General features: G+C 38.6%; 1 protein-coding gene across 1 annotated transcript; it reads left to right on the top strand.

Moving 5' to 3' along the window:
* Nucleotides 1–1,039: 1,039 nt before the first annotated feature.
* SPPL2A (signal peptide peptidase like 2A) lies at nucleotides 1,040–24,838 on the top strand. The gene is made up of 17 exons (XM_010023349.1): nucleotides 1,040–1,135; nucleotides 3,201–3,320; nucleotides 4,587–4,769; nucleotides 5,618–5,707; nucleotides 8,864–8,997; nucleotides 11,090–11,241; nucleotides 12,467–12,563; nucleotides 13,482–13,583; nucleotides 14,486–14,567; nucleotides 14,861–14,935; nucleotides 15,618–15,674; nucleotides 15,832–15,885; nucleotides 16,314–16,413; nucleotides 17,256–17,333; nucleotides 17,672–17,832; nucleotides 19,922–19,955; nucleotides 24,514–24,838. Exons 1-17 carry the CDS (start codon nucleotides 1,040–1,042, stop codon nucleotides 24,543–24,545), a joined length of 1,647 nt encoding a protein of 548 aa, XP_010021651.1. The 3' UTR covers nucleotides 24,546–24,838.
* Nucleotides 24,839–25,357: the final 519 nt, after the last annotated feature.

The raw sequence follows: 25,357 nt of genomic DNA on the forward strand, positions 1-25,357 counted from the left end.
AGCGGAGCCGGCCGGGCCACCCGTCGTTCCCCTTCCACCGCCGGCAGACGGTCTTCCTCTGTCCGCTTTACCCCTCCGTAAGCGCTCCGTTGAGGACCTCCCCGGCCGCAGGCACGGTCCGCGTCGCGCTCGTCTCCCCCGGCTGGAGTAGTGTGCACCCCCGCCCCAGAGCGAACCGAACCGTGTCCCTGGGACGTTGTGGGACTCCCGGCCATGCCCCGGGCAAGGCCTCGGTTCCCCCCCAGACTCCCTGGGCCCCTGCCCTATCCCCTGTGCCCGGGAGTGCAGGCCGGGCCCAGGCTCCGGTCAGTTGGTGGGTTTGGGTAATGACTCTCACGGGTGCCTGTGTAGGTAAACGCTGATCTTTCTGGAGGTATTTAAATTAGGGGAAGGAGGAGCTCGTGGTGTGTATATGTGTCTTGGCTTTTGGCTTGCTCATCTTAAGTGCCATCTTGGCTCCTGTATGGGCCATCTTTGCAGCTTCTCCCGGCACACAGGTGTATATTGCCATGGAAATCTGGGGCGTTCTGTCTCATGGAGTAGTGAAATTGGGAAGTCAGAAACCTCTGTAAGCTGCTTAAGCAGTACGAAGGCCATACCTGTATTAAATGCTGCTCCACCAAGTTGTTTTGTTGGTGGGATTTTGCTTGCTTGCTTGCTTTTAACATAATTTTTACCTCGTTTTGGTAAGGCAGGATGCAGAGTACCTTCCTGTGTAGGAAGTCAGCATTGGATATGCTTAGCAGCAGGTGCACAGCACAGTTTGTTGGTGCCTTGAGAATGTCTTTGAATGAAGTAGTGTGTGTCTGTACAAAGTGCTCCCTGACTGGTTGTGAGTCTTATGTAGCTGTCATTAGTTGCATTGGGGTTTTCTGAAGAGTGGCTTTGGTCCTTAACCCAATGCTTTGCTGCTGGATGACATTTGCTGCTGCCCTCCTGGAAGACCCCCTGAACTGCCTCCTCCTTTGTCCTAGAAATGCAGGTGTAGTGGTGGTGAGCATGAGACCAGGTCATTGAGCCTCAAGAACAGTATCCTGAGATGGACAGTGTGGGGAAAAGTAAGGATAAAGAGACAGTACGAGATGTCTTCTTCTCTGGCAAAGATAAGGAAATATACAATAAAAATTTAAAGATGGTAAAGGGAGGAAATATGATGAGGGAACCACCTGTCACAAATAGGAAGAAATTTGTTTTGTTTGGGAATCATCTGAACCTGAAGCGAGAGGAGATGATTATGCCCCTTTAGGGAAGGACAGCTGTCATGCCTTCCCACAGGAACATTTTTATGCTGGAGCAAGTCAGCCTGTGGAAACAGGTTAATATTTTCAGGAGCAGTTTTGGGGACACTCTTCTTCAATAACAAGATTGAAAAGGTGCTCAGTAAGAGATTTTTATTTTGCATGTATGCCGAGAGGAGGGTTTGTTTTGTACTGTGCAGTGGCACAGCTGACTGCAAAGCCGCGTACCCAAACTAGTAGCCCTTGTCTGTTGTGAAAGAAGGATACAGAAGCAATTGGAAAAGAATAAAAGTTCAGCTGGATGCAGCAGGATTTTAGTGGGGATGTTCCAAGAGCATGTAGTGTTTCTCCTCATTTTTAGCTTCTAAATGCTGTCTTTAAAGCTTAGCAGCAAATCATGAGGGTAACCGTCATACTCCGGTCCTCCCTCCCCCACCTCATGGGGAAGAATTGTGTTCCCCGATTCATCCCAGAGCAGGGACGTGTGCCAAACAAAACATGCGTGTCAAATAAGCGAGTAATCGTTCCTTCTAGGTAGACTTACGCTTCTGTAGCATTAACACTTGATTTCCTGAAAAACCCAGAGAACACTCATTCTACTTTGTGAAGCAGAAAGAGCTTTTAATGGATGGAAGCATTTGGGGTTTGCACCTGCTGGGAGTCTTTATTGCTTTTAATTTGCCATTAGTTTGCACTTCTTAGGTGAGCACACTTAAAAGGGATGCTTGATAATTTTTGTGCTGATCATAAATCACGCAGCAACTTAGTGGAGCTGACAGCTGAAGAGCTGTTACATGTTAAACAGTTAATGTGCTCAGGCCCTTTGACACAGTTCTCCCAGCAGATGTTCATGCGCTGTGGCCGATATAATGGATTCCTCTGAAGAAGGTTTTTTGCTATTCAAACCAGGCAGACATAAACCTCTGAAACAATATCGTCACATGTTTTTCTTTCCTCTCTGCTTCTCACTTGCTGCAGAATACTGATACGCTAGCTGGAGGAGAAATGCCTCTATAGCACTATTAAAGATTAGCATTGTGTATGTGACAAATATTTGGGCTTTCCCCCCTTGCCCATGCCTACTTCGAGCTTTATATCTCAGTGTTCTTGCAGACAACTTGGAATTTACAAAAGGATTTTTAATTAAATATATTGGTACTTCCTGATACTGAGGTCGGTTTGTGTCTCAAGAAAAACTGTCAAGATGAGGTAATCTCCCAGTTTTCTTAAGGTGACTCTTCTTTAAGATACAAATGGTGCTTATTTGTTTTCACTGCTTTGTGGTACTGTAGCTACTTAGATGTAGCTACATTTAATCCTTAGTTTGTTAGTGTATCCACTGAGACACCTGACCTTTGTTAGCATATTAATGCTTGGGGAGAACTATAATATATCCCTAAAATTATCACAAATTTTATAACTCATTTGTATTAGTATAGTAAGTAAGAGAAATCATATTAATGTGATAGAGTCAGAGTAATCCTAACAGACACTAGTATTTCCCTAAGCACACAAATTCTTCCTAAAGTACAGTAGTTGATATCTTTGTGTTTACAGTTTGATAAAATATATTCTAGGAATTGCTATATAATACCTTTATTAGTAGGGGGAATTCTAAAGTCTGCAAGGAGGGAAGGACTTCAATCCACTTTTACTGTTTTAATTGCTTTCTATGTAAAGCTTTAACACTTTTTAGCAAATAAAGGGTACAGAATCTGAAATAATGGGTGACATGAACTGTACATGTGAAAAATACATTGTATTTGAAATGAGGATAAGCAGCATTACACAGTGGCTAGTTTCTTACTAGTTTTCTATCCTCTTCTGGAGCTACCCATCTCTCATGGAATCAGTCATTGTATAAACTAATTAACAGAATGAATCCCTTTTTTCCTAACAGCTTTTTAGAAGAATGTCTATATACTGATACTCTGTTTAATGCAGAACACTGGTTTATTGCAGGTAACTGCAGATGAGGGGATCCTGCATGCTTCTGGAAGCGGTGTACCTCCAGTAACAAAGGATTACTGCATAATTTATAACTCCAATTGGGTATCTCTTCCAAAGAGCCTGGACAATGCTGTAAGTAGTTTATAATAATATTCCCTGAGAAAACTAAAACACAATGAATTTGGGTCAGCTATAACTGATCTTCAGAATTTTGAGTTAAATAGATGCTACACTGAACATTTACCTTTTTGAGTTATGTATCCGTGTTCTATGTTACATATCTGTATTATGTATCCTACCCCTAAATTTATAGGGAAATTTTCTATACTTTGAAAAGTCAGCTTCTAAAGTTCACAAAGGTGATATTCTCTCTGTGCTTAGAATGGGTTTTAAATATGTTTACATATTCATCTGATACTGTTTGTTTGTTTTCAGGCATTATCAGTATGTTTTAAGTTTTAGATTTGGGAGTAAAACTTCTGTTCATTTGTTTACAAAAAAGTAAACTTGTGAAACAGATTTCTTACAATGGTTCATCAGTTTGATGTTCTGTTTAATTGTCTTGAAACCATATGGTGGAATGGGAGATTATCTGGAATGTATTATCATGCCATATTTTCTGAGTGTGTTTCTTTGAGCCAAACTAGGGTGTGAGGCAAAACCAAATGTTCTTCAGGCATTCTTCATATTAACAGGAAATATTTTGTGCTTGGAAGTGATTAAGGTGATCTTCTTCTCTGCCTTCTTTCCTGTCATTCATTAGCAGGTTAGCTCAATGTAAAACAGAGTAAAAATAGCATGTCTGCTGCCCCAAACATCTTTGCTGTGCTACTTGGACCACAGGGACGTCTTGCCTAACTTAAGAAAATTGACAATAATTTTAAAATAATTGCTGGTATGAAACTGAACTTTGAAATAAAAATAGAAATATTTTTCTTTTTTTAATTGTAATAAGTCATATGTTATCAGGTTCCCCAACTGTTTTTGAACAAGTATGATCCTTCAGAACTCTGGTTATGTTGTATATGTTAGTGCTCTTTTGGCTTGTGAAGCCTGGAAATAACACAGAGTGTGTTGTTCCCACAGTTATTCACACAGTGTGGGATTCCCCAGAGCTACAAGCAGTGATAAGAAACCAATTTCTGATGTTTCAATCGCAGCAACAACCACTGTGAAATTGTGTTTAGGAACATCCAGATGTTCCATCAGCTATATGCTGCCCTAAATGTCCCGCAGTATTGCAGGCTGCAGAAACTGCTGCTCTGATTTTATATTCTTGAATTAATGATTTCTTTCTGCTACACCTCTTTCTGGCAAACCTCAAATTAGGGAGCATAGTAATGTAGTCTTCTACATACCCTATTTTCATCATGTTCCTTTTCTCCCTCTTCTCTGCAGACTTTCAGGGCTCTAGAAAACCTGACTTCTACAGTACTCTGCAGTTCATCTGAAGTTCCTTCTGGCGTAATGAAGGACAAAGCAGTTGTAGTGATGAGAGGAAACTGCACTTTTTTGGAGAAAGCAAGAATTGCACAAAATTTAGGTGCTAAAATGCTGTTGATTGCCAGTAAACCTAGGCTGGTAAGTTGCAAAGTATAGTTTTCTTCTGCAGTGAAAGTGTGTCTCATCTGTTTGGTCCAGTGCAAGGCTAGTTGAGAGAAACCCCAAAAGCAGAGGACCCTGGCAATGTGTGGGATTCCAGCATGAGTGGTTAACCTTCCCCACAGAGCACTGTACTCATGTGGCTGTTGTTCCTGAGACCAAGAGGGTCATTTGAGTTAGCTCTGTGCAGTGCTGCGTTATATCATCTCAAAGTATCTCCAGCTGAATTGTATTTTTAATCTGTTCCTTGTGTCTTTAATCATGTTCCTGAATGCTTGTCTTTATCATTCCTTAATTTTAGTGTACTCTGAACTCCCTGTAATCTTGGGTGATACTGTTTTAGACATGTGTGACGAAAATAAGCTAGGAAAATGTAATCCAAAATTGGAAATACAAAAAGGCGTTTTGAAATATCTTTATGGATAATTCTGTTGCTTTTTTGTTCTCTTTTACAGCTGCAACATGTTTGTACAAATATTTGCAGTTTATCACAGAATTTGTGTGATTATCATGAAAAGTTAATTTTGTTTCAAAGGCATAGAGAATAAAACCAGAGTTTTGGTTATCCTTTGTAATACTATAAAAGCACAAGATTTTTGAAGAACTCGGAATCCAGGTGTGTTGGTAGTATCACCAGTTTTGATTTAAATACATCAGTCTTCATTAACCTTTTGCAAAAGGTGATGAATAAGCTCTTTTTTTTTTTTTTTTTTTGGTGTTTTTTCTTCCTACAAATACACTGAAATTTAAAGGATAGTTTGCTTTTCGGGTCTAACCTGCTTTGCAAATAGGCTCAAGATACTTATCACTGACATTTTCTCTTTTAGTCTCCTCTTTCAGATAACAAGACTGATTTTGAAGATGTGACTCTTCCAGTGGCTCTTATACGATATAGTGACATAGTAGATATGCAGCTGGTAAGTAATATACCTTCAGAATATTATGGTTTGTATAAACTTATTTGTTCAAAACCCTAAAATAACATCAGGTATGGATGTCTGCCTGATTTGAATGTGCATAGGATCTGCTTTCAGTTCACAGAAGAGAGTGACTATTAAGTTGTGGAAGTGCAAATCTTCCTAATTCAGGTTAATCTGAGAGAATGATTAATTAGGGCACTAAGAATGGGAAACATTATACTTAACTGGAGGGAAGGTAAACTTGGAAGTCTTAGCACAGAAGCCAGAACAGTTGAGCTTTTATCTACTGGCATGGTATCTGTCAGGCAGTCAGCATCTTATCGGGTTGGATCTTGAGGAAGGTGTGAGGATTTTTTGTCTTTGCCAGCTGATGAGCTCGCTCTCTACAGCATGACGGCATCTGTTACAAAGCAGTTAGGCAGTAGAGTTCTAGTTTCTGCTGAGTTTATGTTGAGATGCCAAGGGTGTCATTAAAATATGGCAATTATGGTATCTCCTACACTTTATAAGCAGGAGAGTTTGATTTCATTGACATGTAATATTAGGATACAAAATATTGCAGAGGGTTCTTCTAGAACAAAGTATCCTTTCTTCAGTGTGGCTTTTTCTGTTGTTGTTGTTTATTTGGTGTTAAGTAGCTTTGCTAGGCAGGAGTTGCACTGCATGTGTTCTTCAGTGAATAGCAGAGGCTAGCACTAACCTGTATAGTTTTAGCTTCTCGGATTGAATTTGCAAGCTTACTTCACCATTTCTGCTCTTAATCTTCAGAGCTGCCATGGAAGGTTGTCTTAGGTAAGTATGCAAGCTGAAACCATGCCTAGACATAGAGAATTTTGGTTGTTTACTGCCTCTTCCCATTAAAGGTTGGCTCTTGCCAAGCATTGACATGACTGAAGGTTTGTGATGACTGTCATCACTGACAGAGCCTTGATGCGTACTGTATTTTGGTTCGGGTTGTCTTCTGTCTTCAAATTTGTTCCTTCAAGTAAGACAAGTGTTGTTTGCTTAGTTGAGTGGTTTTAAGATAGGCCCTACTAACAGGAAAGGACCTAGGGCAAGGTTAGATCCCTAATTTGTTCTGAATCTTCTCTGCACCATGTTATTGCCTAGTGCTGCTTGGAGTAGTGTCATGCAGAATCACTTCTCTATAGCTAGAGTAATTCACCAAAGCAACTTTACTAGTAGATTAGTGTGCCAGGTGGTGTCTCATACTGCTGTTCAATCAAAGAATTTGGTTTTGTCTTATCACGAGACTGCCTTTGTAAAAATAGTGAGGAACACAGCCTAGACCACAAGTGATCCTTTCCCTGTTCTGATGTAGTTTTTTCCAAAGCCTTCTGTTGTGTCACTGGCAGCTGTTGTTTTGAACGATACATGCTGCTTAGAAGCTGGCAGCCATTGTACTCTTTCTACTACAGTTGTATTTCTGTTTTAACCCTTTCCAAGGCTTTCAGTTTTCTCCTTTTATTTAGAAGAGAGACAGCACCAGTCTGAGGTTAGCTACTTTGTGTAAGCGTTCTTTCTACTTTTTTATATAAGACTTATCTCTGCTAGCTTTCATCATTGGAGTCAGGTATATTATGAGTCGTGGTAGCAACAGCAGAGTGTTAACAACCTTTCAGTAAGGTGGTCAGCTTTCTTGCAGGGTTGTTAACTCATGTGATGTATTCGATTCTAGTGCTTCTTGTGGTGGAAGTTGAGACTTTGCAAGTTCTTAGTGAAAAGCAGAGTAAAAGGAACAAAAGGAAACAATCACACTAGATTCTAAGGCTTATGAAACTTAAAGGAAAAACTGTATTAAGACATGTTGGAATCAAATACTAAAAATGTATAAGCCTTCAGGTTTCTGGCGGAAGGAGGGTTGGTGCTTTTTTGTGTCTGTGTTTTGGTTTGTTTGGGGTTTTTTTTCACATACAGAATGCTGTAGTTTGAATAGGGTTTTTTTGCCTTTAATGTTATTTTCCACTTCGTACAACTGTAATGTTTCACTAGAATTTAATTTTCTTTCTTGTTTTCTGAACTTCCAGAACTTCAGGCAAAGGAATGGTTCTGACTTCTTTAGCCTGCAGTAAGGTTAATATCTGTAATTAGATAATTTGGATGCTGAAATAAGTCCGCTTTCTTCACATATGGCCAGTGTATTCCACTACACTACTCAGCTTCCCATTCAGTCTCTTCACTGCCAGTTTGATTTTCCTGTAGCCAAACCTGCCTGGCATGTTCATCTGCTCTCTGCATTTATCCCACATGCAGGCTGTTAGCAAATCTGTTCTGCTGCTGCATCTCTAAAGACTATTTTCACTGCACGATTGCTTTAGATGCTTTCATGTACTTTGACTACAAAAGCAAACCTTTCTTCCCTACCACTTTCCATTTCCTGTCAAATTATCATTCTTTTTGTGTTTTTTATATCTCACTTTTCAGTCAAATGAAAGCAGCTTAGTTTTGCTTTCAAGACTTTGGTACAATTTGGTATCAGTTATGTCTCGGCATGCTTTCCCATCTCCAGTGTCCTTCAGCTGACTTTTTAATTGGGTCTTAAATTTTTGAAGCAATGTGAAATTGCTTTCTTTTCTTTTGAATCCATCTCAAATCATGTTTGTGTAAAGCTGTTAATAAGTAACTTTCTGCCACCTTGAGTTCTCACTGTGTCCTTTCTGAAGCATTGTGCCTGTATCTGAACTATGACTTTCATGGTTTCAAGAGGTAAAGGTAAACCTCTGCTGATATCTCAGCAGACCTGTGAGTTTGCGTTTCGAGTTGATTGACTCGCATATGCTTTCCTGCAGAGCAGACATCTTTGATAGTACTTGGTATACTTTGGGGATGAGAAGAATTTGGGCTAGAGGCACAACTACTTAGAAGTGTCAGAAGAATTAAAAGAAGTACCATTTTGTTGGGTGGTATCCGTGTTTCCACAGCAGTAGTAATAAGGTTGTTTTCAAACCTGACCATCCTGAAAGGTAGCATGGAAAGCATTGCTTCTTTACAATGACCAGGGCAAATATATGGGCTGTCTTGTGCAGTATGTTGAAAATTTGCTTTCAGCATTTTGTAGGTTAAGAGGAAGAACTCATGCTGCACATAATGTTGAAAATAAGCCATGTAATTTCTTTGTTGTCCTTACAAACCAACTTGCATGTTGTTTTTCAGACACTTGGAAATGAAGTTAATGTGACCCTGTATTCACCACCTTTGCCAGAGTTTGATTACAGTATGGTTGTCATCTTCCTAATTGCTGTGTTTACAGTGGCGCTAGGAGGCTACTGGAGTGGAGTAGCAGAACTGTAAGTTTGTTAAACAAAACTGCTTAAATTATGTGGACTACAGATTTTGTGAAAACTGACACTATGATCAGTGGGTAATTACGTTCTTCTAGGTTGGTAGTTAACAAATTAGAAAATCTAGGTCTGATTAGCTGCTGTGTCATGAAATGCTTGAGCACTGCAACTTCTGAAAAATCACCAGAGATCTTTGAGGAACCTTAGTAGTAGATTGTAAAAGTCCCTGAGGGATAATGCAACTCTTGGGAGGAGGAATGAGTTAATATTTTGACAAATTACCAAATGCCCTATAACCAGCATCATAATATTCCAGTATCCATGATAGAAAGTAGGTATTTTAATGATACCTTTAATTGCATGTAGTGTCTGCACTGGCAAGGATCCTTACAACTGCCTCATTCCAGCTGCCTGTGCAGCACTCTGGGATGTTGCTGCACCTCACTCCTGTCACGAGGAGCACTGGGGAAATGTGGTTTGGTTGTTTGGGTGGCTCCAGATCATTAAAGTCCAACTGGGCTTATCTGCCTCAGCTTTGTGTTATCTGGTGGAGCCAACGGAGCCAGGGGCAATAGCAGCTCTAGGACTAGGCTGGGAGAGGGAGGCAGCAGCAGTTCCTATGCAGGGAAGGAGAGGGAGTGGAAGTGTGGAATGTGGCAAATGCAGGGAAACAAGGAGTTGTGGGGGTTTCTGCCCCATGCTTGAAGGGTGTGCAGCTTTAATTGAAGTGAAGCGTACTCCATGCACGCCGCTGTTTTTTAGTCAGGGGTTTAACTAGATACAGTTGGCCTTTAAGAGCATGGTATTATTCTGCAGTATTTCTTGGGTGTCTGTGCCCACCAAGGACTTCCCATTCTCAGTGGTGTTCTAATGCTTTGCTCCCCAGAACAACAGGGCAAGGATTGTATGTGATAACTACATCTTCCTCTTTCCCACTAGTTATGCAAATCTAGTGATTTTAGAGATATTAAAGAAATAGAAGGAGGGGTGGGTGTGTTTCTCTTTTTAAAGGTTGGATCTGATTATGCTGCTTTTTTCACCCTGTAGTGCTGTAGGGTGTGGCTGCACTGAATGCTAAAATAACAAAATGTGATGCTGTCTCCCATACTGAAAAATACCTACATGTAATTAGATGAAACTTGTTAGAATGCACTTTCATACATCTAGGGTGAGCTTTTTTAAAAACAAAAGAAAATGCTTATTCAAAGTGTGTCCTCTGAGAAGGTGATTCATCTAACAAAGTGCCTTACTCCTGGGGTTTTTTCCCTTTTGAAGGTAGCTGTTTCAGTGCTGAATTCAGCGTTTTGTAGGTAGGTTCTGGGATTTGTCAGGAACATGCTATCTGATGGGCAAGTTGCACTAGTGTCTGAACTGAACAGTAGAAGGGCTATCGCTCAAAGAACAAACACAACAATTTAAGTCTCCTTATTTTGCATGGTGAAGTATAAATATGGAGTATGTATGCACAGAAATCTTACTCCCAGTGAAAATCCCCAATTACACCCCCTCTCTTTCACGTACTCTATAATTATAAGGTGTAAAGGTAAAAGAACTAGTACTTAACTAGCTTCATTCTGCTGACATGAATGGGTTTTGCAGACACTTAATGCCTATTGTGGAGGCTTTAAAACAGTGTATAATACCTGTGATTTTGATTTATCATAGACATATTTATCAGACTGACTATATTTAGCCCAAGAAATTTTGTAGGCAGAGATGATATGCTAATAGAGTTGAGTGTGTGCATCCTCAAAACAAGTTGAAAAGTTTTGATATCTGACTACTTCTCACATGAATTCGGGGTTTGGCTGGGTGTACTCCTTGGTAATCACCACACAATTGGAAAGGAAGGCAATTAAGAATCTTTTCCTTGTGATCTGTGCTAGGTTAGAAGTGCATATCTCCATTAAAAAATGGAGTGAAACTCAAACAATAGGCATACCATTTTTTTTGTTCTTTTAGTAAAGTCTAGTAATGGTATGAAGGATTAGCCTGGAATGCTGTCAATCTAAATGCTTTGTAGCAACAATTCTGGTTATAGTAAAACTTTTTCATAACCTGTCATCTAAGGTAAATATTTGTTGTTCTTGTAAAACAGTGAGAATTTGAAAGCAATAGCAAGTCCTGGAGAGAGAGAAACAAGACGAAAGAAGGAAGAGAATGTTACTTTCACCCCTGTAACAGTTATCTTGTTTGTTGTCATCTGTTGTGTCATGCTGGTCTTGCTTTATTTCTTCTACAAATGGTTAGGTAAGAAACAATGGATGATCTCATTTGACTTATTAGGTGCCCAAGTCTAAAAAGCTCTATTTCTAAACTAACATTAATGTAGTTTATTAATTGTTCTCTCCACGTATGAGTCGAGGGTTGAAAAGATGTAGCTGCTACTTACAGAGAAGTTGTCTTCTGTTCTCTTAGAAAGTTTGCCTTGACAGTGCTTATTCTGAATAATGTGGAGTAAAGGTGACAGTGACTAGTAAAGAAAGTGTATGATATATGTTGATGTTCTTGGAAGGATGGCAATGATAACTTACTGGTGTTTAGAGTGAAAACTTTTGTTCGGTATTGCTATATTGACTTTGAGTTTGAGGTTGCAGTGACCTAATTAAAATACAGGTGAAATTGCATTACCACAATAGAATAAACTCAATCTTGCTAGCAGTAAGCTAAGTTCTTGAATGAATGCAGTTCCACTAAAACGCAGTTTCCAAACTGTTGGTTGATTTTCTCAATAATCTCTGCATAGGTATCAGGATTGCTTTCTAGTCAGACCTTCACTAGCAAAGAAAAACCACCCCAAACCACCCCCACCAAAATCCTAAAACAACTAGCAAACAACTGGTCTTATTGTTTGTAAATGTTCCAGGGTGCTTACTGTAAGTTAGACTACACGATATACTATAAGTTAGAACATGGAATATAGAGGTTTTTCCTAACGAGGTGGTTTCTAACTACATACAAGTTTTTGGAAGGAACGAGGTGTTCAGTATCTTAAAATACCACCTAAATCATCAGCCAAATCTTGGGGATATTGAAATCTTAGGCATAAGCACACAAAGTGATTGAAGGGAAAGTTAAAGTGAGAAGTATTACCAGAAATTGAGAAAGCTGGTAGTTTTGTAAAATAGCACTTTGTTTTATTTGGCTAAACCCAAGTAGAAGTATGTGAAAGCAGTAACAGGTGACTTATTTCTTCTTAAATAAAAGGGAGGAAAAATATAAAAAAAAAAAAGGGGGGTCAGTTATAAACTTTCAAATGTCAGGTCTTTGCCTAATGAGAACTCTTGTCATGGCAGAGACACTCAGAATTCAGCACTTTCTGTAATCAGCTAATGTAGGCTCCCGTGACTGTACTGAGCAGTGCTATAACTGCTAACAGTTTATATCAAATGTACATTGTTGTGTTTGATTCTCGTGTGATTTTTTCCCTATTGTATTTTGTCACTGATTCCCATCTTCCATTCTTTTTATTCAGTGTATGTTATAATATCAGTCTTCTGCTTGGCATCTGCAATGAGTCTGTACAACTGTCTTGCAGCATTAATAGGAGAAATACCATTTGGGCAGTGCAGGTATTGTACACCTTTCAGTTATTATAAATGGAAGGTTTCTTTGGGGTATTTTCTGGTTGCTGCTCAAGGTAGTGTGAAAACACAAGAGCAGTTTGACAAATTGTTTCCTAAATGGTTTAGTATGTGGGATTGTTAAGAAAGAAAATTACAAGCTCCTTTAAAAGATACTAAAGGTATTTGTAGTATAATTATCAATTAAAATAGTATTGCAGGACATTTGCTGCATTACTTTTATTTGAAAGCATTGCTATAAGCAAACTTGAAAAGCTCTGCTTGGCCATCTGGGCTCGGCTTGTGCTCACTTTGGTGTGCTCACTCAGGTGCGCTCACTTTGTTCACCAAGGAACTCGGTAAGGAGAAAGCCTGCACATTTGGCCCTGTTTCAAGCAAGTATTGTGCTATTGGCAATAGAGGTTTTGTTTTGCCTCATGTTAGTCTGTACTGTACCTGTGACAGACCAAGTTTTAACTTTTTCTTGTGAAGGCAACACATTGCTCATGTCCTCTGTGTTAAAGTTAGTGGTTACAGTTCTAACTCGGGAAGTGTGTTACCAGTGTGCAGATAGCCTTTCCTTACTACTCCAAGTTAAGTATCCTGCGCTTACACAGTTCTGTTGGCATAGTTGTTAAATGACACAGATTAAATAAATTCATTTGCTTGCCACCTTCCCTGGATGTGTTTGCTAAAATGAGGACTGGCCATCAAAGCCCAACTTGGCTTATCATTGGGCATGTTCTAACTGCAGCCCAGAGAAGGACAGTTGCAAGTATAATGCCACCTGAGGCTGGATAGAACAAATGGGCAAAAGGAGAAGCTCTCAGGGTGAGAATACGTTGTCAGCTTGAGGACCCATGATAGCGCAGGCATATGTTTTGGCTGTTGCCAGCTTTCTTTTTTAATTAAATTATTTTCTTCTAGGATTGCATGTTGCAACAAAAGCATTGAAGTGAGGCTTATTTTTCTTGCTGCATTCTGCATAGCAGCAGCTGTCGTCTGGGCAGTGTTTCGAAATGAAGATAGGTAAGTGATGTATTCTGACTTAAAAGAGTAGTATGAATAATTGTCATTAATGAACTTCCCGTCATATAACTAATCCTGGAGCATAGCATCCGTCTATACTCAGTGCTGATTTCAAAAAAGTCATAAATGTATTTATGAAGCTTAATGAGCATGGGAATAATGGAGAACAAAGCTATACAAATGAACTGTGTGGTAATTTGAAGTTACAAAAAATTATAAAGATGAGGAAGAACTAACTTGATGGTTAATGAAGAAAAAAAAAGTGCAAATATAGCCCAGGGACTGTAAGACCTGTGCTTCCTGTGGAAGCACAGGACCATAAATACACAAATACTGCAGTAAAATCCTAAGTAGCATCTTGAGCCAGATATTAAGTAGGGCTTCCAATCAAGTGAGCAATCGTACAAGTGAGCACCAAAGCCCTGTTACGGCCTCTGTTCAGCTTGTTTTCTCTGTAGTATGCTGATGAAGTGTCCTGGTTTAACCCCAGACAGCAATTAAGCCCCAGACAGACACCTGGAGCAAGCCCTCTCTGGGGGGATGGGGAAGAGAATTGGAAGGGTAAAAGTGAGAAAACTTGTGGATTGAGATAAAGACAGTTTAATAGGTAAAGCAAAAGCTGCACACACAAGCAGAGCAAAACAAGCAGTTCATTCACTACTTCCCATTGTCAGGCAGGTGTTCAGCCATCGCTAGGACAGCAGGGCTCCATCACATGTAATGGTTACTTGGGAAGACAAATGCCATCACTCCAAATATCCTTCCTCCTTCAACCAGCTTTGTATGCTGAGCACAGCATTATATGGTGTAGAATATACATTCTAGCAAAACCTAAAATCATTATTGCACTTAGACTCCAGCAGTAGTTTGAACAATGTGTAAAAATATATTCTTGTTTTTAGGTGGGCTTGGATTTTGCAAGACATTTTGGGAGTTGCTTTCTGCCTAAACTTTATTAAAACACTGAAGATGCCCAACTTCAAGGTACTGCAAGTTGCTTACCTTAAGGAAGTATTCTAATGCCATGAATCTAAGTTTAGTAGCAGGAAGTAGGTTTTTAACACTGAAGAAAGCCTTTAAGTTAAGAAAATCTGTAACATTTTTAATACAAATTAATCCTGTTCTGTATGCCATGCCAGGATAAAAACAAGGAGAGGTGGGGGTTGGCTCTTCCTTTTTTTTAACATAGCAGCATGGTGCAGTGGTACCAGAATCCAACTGTGCAGTCCTTGAAAACCTATGGTCATATTTTCTACTTCTTTTTGGTTTTTGGACAGTCCTGTGTGATACTTCTGGGCCTTCTCCTTCTATATGATGTGTTTTTTGTCTTCATAACGCCATTTATCACAAAGGTATGTCTGTGAATTTATCTTTAAAATAAAACAAAAAAATGTTGGCTAGTCACTGGGGCAGTATTTTTGTCAAACAGATTAGTATTTGCAGTATTCTCAGTGCAGGAATGAACTTCCTTTTCTTCATGTAAGGCAGCAGTGGCCTAAACTTTCATCTTGTATGGGCTGTTGAGCATAATGCTTGTGTAGGTGCCATAAATTCTGTTAAATTACTTGAGTTTTCAGCAATTACGTGGCCAAAAGTAAGCTGTCCCCAATTGTGTGACAGCACGATGATGAGAAATTACTGTCCTACAGTTTTCTTCCTGCTTTTGCTTTCAACACCCATACTGAAACATGCTCTAGTACTCTCTGCAGTGCTCCTTCGCAGTGCAGTGTGAACCATAGCAAGTGTACCTTTTATTTTGGAGCAGAAAGCTCATGGCAGAAAAAGCTGACACATTTTTATCTAACTTCCAGCTACGTCTAGTGGATTGTTGTTTGTGGGTTTTTTAAAAGTTATTTTAGGCTGGAATACATGTTTTCAATGCAAAACAATACTGTATAATACTGTCCAATACTAGTACATTCCTTTGGATGTTCAGGATTTTTTCAATCCTGAATTGTAAAGATTTTTTTAAGTGTAGTATGAATATTTTGGTACATTAAGTCACTAATTTTTGAAAAATAACCTTAATTTCAGAATGGGGCAAGTATAATGGTTGAAGTTGCAGCTGGTCCTTTTGGAAACAGTGAAAAGGTATGAACAGTTGTTTTAATGTGCGCAACATAAAAATACTGACACTGCGTAGCTAATTCTTAGTGTGCTTTTCAGCATAACTTTCTCGCAAAATATAGCCAGCTTCTGCTATTTTCTTTTAAGTATTAAATACCTGTTGACTTGGGTTTGATCCTAGAATGATGGAAACTTGGTGGAAGTCCCTACTGAACGCTCAGCTCCCCATGAGAAAGTAAGGATTGTATTTCAGATACTGGATTTTTAAATTATTCCCTCTGAAAAGACTATTCTTTTGGGGAAAACCTGACTGTCCAAATTTCTCTCCAGGGCCTGGATATCATTGATCAATATTCTCTAGTTAGGGTAATAATCCAGATATGTAATTCCCATTATGTGGTTTGATGTTTTAATTTTATTTTTGTGTGTGCATATTATTTGTAAATCTGAAATTCCTGCTTACCTGCTGCCTTAAGATTTATCTATTCTCTATGTTGGTTTCTGGTTTTACTTCAGGTTCTACCTATTTTTGAAGTTCTGCATTAACAATAAATTAGTTATATTTAAACTGTCTATTAATTTAAGCAAACAATCAAAAAAGCTCCAAAACACCAGGATGCTTTAGATTAGATTTATGTGGGCTTCTGAAATACTGTTTTACAGTTACCTGTGGTTATTAGAGTGCCCAGACTTGAATACTCTGCATCGACACTGTGTGACATGCCATTTTCATTGTTGGGTTTTGGAGACATTATTGTACCAGGTGAGCAAATGTGTTTTAGGTAATTGTAAATTACAACTAAATATCTTGTGTTTGATTCTCAACTGACTTACGTTTCAGTTTATTCAACAACTAAATCAGATGCAGCAGTTTGGCTTTATCTGTTATGCAAAATACAACCAAAGCCACAATGTAAGACAGATTAGTATGTTAAAGAACACTTACATAGTGAAGGGGTTTGCTTTGCTATTGCACTGTATTGTGTAAATACAAGTCCCGCAGATAAATCCAGTTGTTAGTATTAATTAAATCTCATTGAAATCTCACAGGAAGCAACTCTTCTGTGAGTTCATAATATTTTTGTATCCTAGACTACCTAACTGGAGGTGAGGTAATGGAAAATATATTATCAAATTTTTCCATCTTTCTTAGAAGAGCTGAATTTTGCCATAGTTGGAGTCTTGAGCAAATGAAGTCAGGCACAGAACACCATCGTGTGAACAGCATGCAGGCAAAATTGCTGATTGTTAAAAGTGCACATTAAAATCCTGTTGAAGGAAGTATTAGAACTAAGCTGTTACCCTTCTGTATTAAAAAACTGAAAATAGCACAGTGTATTTAGCTTGTTTAAAAAAGAAAAAGAAAGCCTTTTAATACCAAGCTCACTTGGCTTATGATGGTTTTGATTTTCAAGACTTACTGTAGAATTTCTTAAACTGGTTCTTGGCTTTCCAGAAATAAATGGCAAGAAAATAAAATACAGTAATGGGATGTCTTAACATAAATTCTTTTTATGCTGCTTTGATCTGGAGGACTGGGGAGAAAAAAAATCGTGGCTAAATAGTTCATTAATCTTTTTGTTTTGTTTCGTTTTTCCCTTCAAGGGCTTCTAGTTGCCTACTGTCGGAGATTTGATGTTCAGACAAGTTCCTCTTCTGTATACTACATTTCCTGTACAATAGGTAAATTGTGATATTTCAGCAATGTTAAATCTTCATACTAGCTTTTTTAAATGGCATAACCAGGTAGCTTTCTGCAGGTAAAGGTTCAATGTTGGCAAGAATCTTTTTATGATCTCTTTTTAATGTGCTTGCCCATATTTAAAGTGAGCGTTATTTATGGTAGTCAGTTGCTTAGAGAAAGCTTGCAAATACAGAGCAACCTACTGTCTACCTTTTGTTCAGTTGTATTAATAAAGGAAGATATTACTCAAATAATAATTCTGGCTTACTAAATAAATGACTTAATTTAAAAAAAATCACCTGTTCTTGATTTTGTACATATAAATATCTTTTTATAGCTTATGCCATTGGTATGGTGCTGACCTTTGTTGTTCTGGCATTAATGAAGATGGGACAACCTGCCCTTCTCTATCTTGTCCCATGTACACTCATCACTAGCTCGCTTGTTGCTTGGAGGCGCAAAGAGATGAAGAAGTTCTGGAAAGGAAGCAGTTACCAGGTAGGCTGTATATGTTGTAGTTAATTCCTTTGAGTGTATGCTTCTAGAAGTACTTGGTAATATACTGCCCATAGTCCGTTTTTTGCTAGTCTTCCTGTTATCTTCTGAAACTAATAAGGAAAAATAGTCTTTATGCTTAGAAAATCTTAGTCTAGTAGTTGGCAAGGCAGAACAAAGCTTAAGGGAGATGAAATAGCTGGTTCAGTACTCATAGAGAAAGTAATTTGTCCTATTTTTATTTTCTTTGGAATTTTTTTTTTTCATGTTTTAAGATTCCTCAACTGTCATCTTGATGTGGTATAACATGAGTCATTAAACTAAGTATGCAGATTACAATTTGCAGTAGTCCTCTATTAAGAGACAGTTCAGGTGAGTTGATCAGCTACAATTTTAGAAACTTTCCTGCATAACCAGGATTATATGAAGCATTCAGCAACAAAATAGCTGGGTGTTTATAGAACTGTTTTCTATCACAGCAGTGTGCACTCTGCCATGGGTATTCTGCATTTCCCCTTTGGTTATTTCTAACATTACCCAGGATTTGCAGTCTTTGAATCCCACCAGCATCTGTCTCTGCCTCTTGACATGTGCACGTTCCCCACGATTTGACTTGCTGTAGTAACAGAGTGTGCCAGTAGCTCTTGTGAGCTGGCATTTATCATAATACGGACCAGTCTTGAGGTTACTCTAGATCTTGCTTGAGACCTGTAGTCCAATATTGTTTGAATTCAGAAACTATCACCTGTATTTAGGCTATGTGGAACTCAGCTCAGAGAATGGGTAGTCTGTTGCCAGGGGAGGTGGGTGATGTGAAGTTGATGGTGGAAGGGAGCAGCTCCTGCCTTTTCAAATTCTGCATTGTAAGGTTTAAGTCAAGCGGTGGTAATTCTTGTAAATGTAGAACTACAGGCATGCAGCTTCCATAGTATTACCAGTTTTACAGTATTATCAAAACTAGCTTTTGTTGATCTGACTAGTACTCTACACCTGCTTCAGCTGGAGGTTAGTTAGGTGTGGAATTACTCAGGAGACCTTCAGCTTTAACTAGATATCCTGTCCTTTTGTCTACAGAACCAACTCTCCTCCTTTCATAGATCCAGCAAATGGAAATGTTTCTTTGTAGGTCAGGATGAATTTGGCTTACCATGCATTTGTACAGAAATTGGTGACTGCTATTCTAAAGTAAGAGTGTCACAGATACGAAGCCCAGTAACTCTGGGCCTGCTGGGGGGTGGAACTTTGCAATTTATTTTTCTCGGTTGAGTTCCGAGTGAGAGTGGCCTGAGTAGAATTGGCAACGCTCTTTAGTTAGAAAAATTTCTTGCACTTCTCTTAGCAAAACTCATACTTGCAAGAATTATGTTGCCATAGTAGTTATTTCACGTCCTTTCAACTGATTTCTTGAAGGATTAAAACTAATCAACTTCAGCTTGTTTTGCAGTCAGATGGCTTCATTTCTGGCACAACTTAAAATGTGCCAGAGAGAACCCCCACTCCACAACCCCTATGTTAGACTTGTCTGGTTGAACAGCTCAGTGTAACTTTATTGACTCCTATTTTTCTGTAACTTTCTGAAGAACATTTTCTATATGATTTTTTTCCAGAGGGTGTTATTCAAGTTGCACTCTCAGAATGCTGCAGTGTTGATCTTTTTCCTGAAGCTGTATTTTGAACTGTCATTACTGAACTTACAAACAAACATGCAAAAAACCTCCCCAAATCAATCATGCACACAACCCCGGGGTTGAAATCTCTAGCTTTAATTGCTCATTCTGAGGAGCAAAGATATAGAAAGGTGACAGAAGGCTGTCTTTTGCTACACCAAGGGTCATTTTGGACTGGAGCAGAGCTGCCCCATTGGCAAGGGTGGCCAGACTTTTGCAGAGGTTTGTTTTGTCCTCGTGGAAGCAGAGAAACCTTGCAGACAACAAAGTGTCCTAAGAATAGGGGTACAAGAGCATGTACAGTGTATCAGGTGACTAAACTTCATGAATGCTGCTGTTATAGACCATTAGTTAGCTTTGTTGAGTTTTGGGTTTTTCTGATTTCTGTTGTGTATGATTTTAATAATGGAATGAATTTTGTTTAGGTATCGGACTCCTCCAGGACGCCTTTGCTACAAGGTGTGATTATGGCCTTATTTTAATGCAACTTTATTAATCATCTTATGGTTTCTTTTTTCCCCTCTGCTTCATCTTTTCCTTTATGAGTCTATCTTATTTTTATTTTTTTTCTGAGTAATTAAATAGAAGAGGGTAGCAATGAAGACAAGCTATAAATCTCGTTTTGTGCTTAGGTGTTTGGGTTGGGTTTGCTTTCTTTCTTGAAAGGAATACAGGAAAACTTAAGTAGCAATGGAACCATGATTCCTAAGCCTGAAGGCAGGCTTTGTATGCCTCTCTACACTATAATTTCCCTAATCTCTAGGAGTGTCTTTAAATACTTAGAATTAGTTTTAGTTTCTCTACCTGTATGGAAGTCCTTCACCTAATTTTTCTGTGCCACTGCATTGACATGAAAAAATGCTTAGTGCTCATCACAATTTTGTTGTCCTCCGTTACAATATTCAGCATTATGATTTGTCTTTAGTACCATGTCTACAGTCCCCCTGTCGTCTTACTACTCAACAGTACATTTATCCTGTGCTGTCTGTCTTGCTTGCAGTGGGATGGGGAGCAAGGATTCGGACCAGCTTTTGTGGTCCTGCTGCACAGCTTTTAGACTGCAGTGAGAGGTTTAACCTTAGGCTATAGATCATGACTGCTAACACTGATGGTATTCAACTGTCTACTGTCTCAAGCACAGCACGGAGAGAGCAATGCAAGCTTTCAAATGTCATATTCTTGCAGAATTTCAGTGTTTAATCTTGAATTGTAGTCGGCAGTCTAGTTACCCATCTGCTTATAAAGCATAGCTTGTCTGCCCATTACACTGAAGACAGTTTGAGATGGTGAACTCTGTCTGTCTTAAATTCTGAACTAAAAAATACTTTTCTTATTATCCTCTTTCTTCTAATAAAGAGTACTTTAACGATTTAAGTCCCATTAAAAAGCTTTAATAATAAATAAATTAGATACAAACCCAAGAAGAGATTAGGAAGTGGGAGCGGTTGAGTGCAGATTAAAATCAGATGAACAGACTGTATTTTTATAACATAAGATTCTTGTGTCCTGCTGTGTGCACTCAAGTTCTTGGATAGGATTGTTAAAATCAGTTTTTTAGTTTCTACTTTATACATGTGGGAAATACTTGACTCCCTAAGATAGCTCTGACATCCCATAATTCTTAGCTGGGAGCATTTCTGTTTCTGCATAATGAGACAGAAACATGCACTTTTGAATTCTAGTTAGGCCATGTGTGGCTTTATTATGGAGTAGTCTTGAGCTGTAATGAGTTGTTGCACGGAAAAACATTTTAACTATTTACTGAAGCACAGGGATTTCTGGGGAGAGTAATGTACCAACTTTCCTACCACCAAATGTAGGAGATATTGCTGCCAAGAAGTGCATAATAAAGGTTTTTTCCTAGGTTTTCTGAATTGCTTATACTCCTCATTCATGCCTGCATGATAAACTAATTTGATACTTATTTCCAAGTTATTTATTTTAGAAATACTATTTGGTTTTTGTATCAGTACAGGCTAAGAAATCATTTTAGTAACACCATGAAAAATGTAGTGGACTAATACAACTTTGAAGTCTTGTAGGTAGAGTAGTCCAGCAACTTTTTACAGTCTGTCAGTTTGAAGTGTTCAGTGAGCTTTCTTATCTCTCTTTGAAGTAATAAATCAACAGATTTGTCATTGGCATGTTACACAGCATGCACCTGCTGTAGTACTGTCATTTTAAATCACATTTTTAGATACTTGCAAATTAGTCATAGCTATAGGTTGTTAAGAATTATGTGAATGCAACAACATCAGAGTGAAGCTTGCAGGCAAGTGTGTGCATAGGTACTATGTGCTCTTTCACAGGTAGGAGTATGTATTGCCATTTCTAGTTTCACTCTCTGTGTGTGGTTTGGGGGGGTTTGGCTGTGGGGTTTTTTTTGGGGGGGTTTTGGTAGTTCACCATATTAGGAGATAGCTTTGTAACTAAAAAACATTTACTTTTAACCCATTTTGACACTCTGCATCCCTCTTCCCCTTAAAAACTGTCAGGAACTCAAACGTGAAAGAAAAGCTTCTAAATGTTCCTCAGCTCTCCACAACATACGGTCTGATTGCTCTGGCTCTTTTGAGGCTTGAAATAACTTTGCACCATGATTTTTAGCATGGTGTGTTCGTCTTGCTGCTTGTCATGAAGATTCCTGCAGCTTCTGCTGGGACTTTGAGTATGGGGTTGCCCAGAGAACCTACAACAGAGATACACTTTTAGAAAGGCATCTGTTTATCCCTGCCTTCAAGTTGTGGGTTATCCTTCTTCTATATGGTGGAGAGATTAGAAATGAGGTGGGATGGCTTTTTTTTTGGCTTTATAATGTTTATGCATATAAAAAAACCCCACCAAACCAAACCCAAACACCCTTTATGCTTTACTAGCCATTTTGGTTTAAAAGTTAACTTAAACATCTGCTATATTAAGCAGAGACTTGAAGATTTAACTAGAAGTGGTATCTCCAGCATAAGTATGTCTTGTGCTACTTACCTTGTTGTAGGATGAAGAGAAGAATCTTTGACTTTGGGATATGCTGAATTGTTGCAAATAGTCTTAACTCTTCTTTTGGAAGCATCTTGTCAATTTAATAGGAAAACATTTTGCAAAAAAGCTTACCAAAACTACCTTCTCTATGCCAGTTGTTAGATGATCCTCCCTAGAAGGAAGAAAGATAACCTGACATTACTTGATGTAATGTGGTGCCATGTGGAGGTTTGTTGTGTTTTCCCGGAAACAAATACTTCAGTCCTCATTCAAACTGAGGGTTTGACTTCTGTAATTGTAGGGAGTGGTTTGCTTTGGGTGGTTTGATGTGGGTTTGATGACGGTTTTTGGTCTCGGTGCAAGGTGAAAGTTCTAGATACATTGAAGTGAATACAGGGTTGTCATTAGCACAAGAGCTTGGTATTCACTGCTGGACTGAGTGTGTGCTATTGCTATATTGTGCTTCTTAGGTATATTGTTAATACTAGTGCCTGCCTTAATTCTTATTGTCTTAGTTCTGATATGTGAAGGGAGGGATATGAAAGACCTTTTCTGCGTTTAGTTAAATTGATATTGTGGCCAGTAGGCTCTCCTAAGCTTTACCCAAGAGCCAGTGACCTGCTTCTGCCTTGAAACTGTCATCTCAACTTACTGCATGGTGTGCTGGCATGTCTGGACTGGGAAACGGCTTGTTTAAACAAATGTGCTTTTAATAAGGTATGTTTGTACACCTTGCAGTGAAACGGTTCTGTTGCCATAGAAGAAGCTGTATGGCACAGAGATGAGTCATGACTAGAGAAAGAAAGTTAAAGGAATACTGGTTTTGCCCTATATATATGGAATTTTACCACACGAAAGTGCGTGTAACCTGACAGTGTCAGAGCCTGGCAAGCAGTGGGCTCTAGTAAGACGAGAAAGCAATCGTGTCCTCATCGCATGGAAATCTGCTCAGTTTAGAACCCATGCAGCAAGCAGCTGTTTTACAGAAAGACAGGGAGCCTTTTTACAACTAGGCAGGATGTGCCACTATGGAAGAACATCTGTAGAGTTTTCTACTTCATGATGCTGAAATTATACCCTTGTCCTAATAATCCTGCCATGCTGCGTATGTGAACAAATTGACTCGTTCTGGTTTTCAACATTAGTTTCACTACTCCTGTATGTTCTGTCTCTGGTTGTCAGCTATCAGAACTGTCCAGTCCTTGGCCTCTTGTTAATTATGCTTAATTCTGAAGCCCTCAAACTGATGGGTCTTGGTTTGTCACACTAACTAATGTGTGTATTACCAATGTAATTTATTCAGTGCTTTGTCTCAGGGAAGAAACCAGAGTCTTCATTATGCTCTAGCAATACAGCAGTGGGTAAGGAAACAGGCTGCTTTTAAGTCAGGAAAAATACAATATTGTCTTGTGTTATTCAGGTGACCTAATCAGTTACAGGAATTGGAAAGTATGATCAATCTATTTAACAGTCTGGTTCAGATTCTCCTCTGTTGCAGGACTTTACAATTCCATTTCCTTTATCCTTTTTAAAAATAAAGGAAAAGTACAAAGAAATGTTGCAAATCAAGTAGGTTTCTACTAACTGTAATATGGGTAGCCTTTACAATCATGAAAAGAAAAAGCTCATGTCTTTTATACAAGCTATTGCTTGCTACCTGTACACGTTAGGTAGAATCCTGCTTGCTACCTGTACACGTTACCACATCTTTGAAAAATCTGCTTTACCCCAATCATTTTTTTTATTTGTTTCCTGTATTTAATAAATGAGACACTTTTGACATACAAGATTAATCTCTCGTAGAGGACTTGAATCCTTGGTTGGAGAACGCTTTTGTAGGTGGAAAGCATTAGCTAAAAAAGCTTTGATTATTTGGCTTGAATACTCTTCTGATCTGCAGAGGACTTCCTATCTGTATGCTGCTAAAATGCACTCTAACACATGTTTAATTATATTTCTCTTAGCTAACAAATACTTGGGACTGATGGGAAAAGCAGTATTTCTTTATAAAGGTACCTATGTTTTTTCTTTTTACATTTAGATGATGGAACACCTGGATTATACAGGAAATGAAGAAAGCACAGCATCAGCCAGTGAACAGCTTGGAGGACAATAACATGTAGGATCCTGATTTAAAATAGTATTCAAATTTTCTACAAATCAATGACAGCATATTTGGTGAAGTTTTACAATAGAGTGTTTCCCACTCTGTATAAAAGGGTTTTTATTCCCATACCTATATTTTTATGGAAAATATTGTTAATAACGTAAAAGTAATCAAAATAGACTTGCATTTTTACAGCCAAACCATAGCTAGTAAAACCGTGCCTTATTTTGATTTAAATAAAAGGATATTTTCTATGCAATTTTCCAAATGTGTTTCTATACAGTATATTTTTATAAAAGTTGCTTACCCATATCAGTTTGAATGAAATTTTTTTCTTAATTTTGATTAAGACTAGTCAAGTTTCATTTAAAAAAAAAATAAATCACAGTACCCTTCATAGGATTTCTTTCCAGATTTCGAATACAAAGATCAATAGTAAAGTAACCATAGAATGAGACTATAGTTCCATTACTACAAGTAAGTGAATAAACAGTGTGAATGTTTGTCTGAGTACTTCGTAAGCCATAAAATAGATAACAGGGCAAATTTACCTTGGGGTTGTGAGCTCTTCTCCACCTCCTTCCCTCCTGGTATCATTGGCTTATGCCTTAATTGTAAAAATTGTTAAGCTTTGATGCAAGTCTTCAGATTATACACATCACCAACCATTTCCAAAAAAAATTAAAGGGGAGGTACTTACACAGTGGTCCTGGAAACTTAGGTGCAGCTTCTGGAATAGTTGGCACACAAAATGGTGTGAGAAGCAACAGGGGTTTTG

The sequence above is a fragment of the Nestor notabilis genome, unplaced genomic scaffold, assembly GCF_000696875.1.
Source record: "Nestor notabilis isolate BGI_N333 unplaced genomic scaffold, ASM69687v1 scaffold27101, whole genome shotgun sequence".
Lineage (NCBI taxonomy): Eukaryota > Metazoa > Chordata > Aves > Psittaciformes > Psittacidae > Nestor > Nestor notabilis.

Coding starts and splice junctions, on each gene's coding strand:
- SPPL2A (XM_010023349.1), top strand. CDS start 1,040: ATGGACAGTGTGGGGAAAAGTAAGGATAAAGAGACAGTACGAGATGTC. Junction 1,136..3,200: donor ACAATAAAAATTTAAAGATG/GTAAAGGGAGGA, acceptor GGTTTATTGCAG/GTAACTGCAGATGAGGGGAT. Junction 16,414..17,255: donor TGGAGACATTATTGTACCAG/GTGAGCAAATGT, acceptor TTTCCCTTCAAG/GGCTTCTAGTTGCCTACTGT.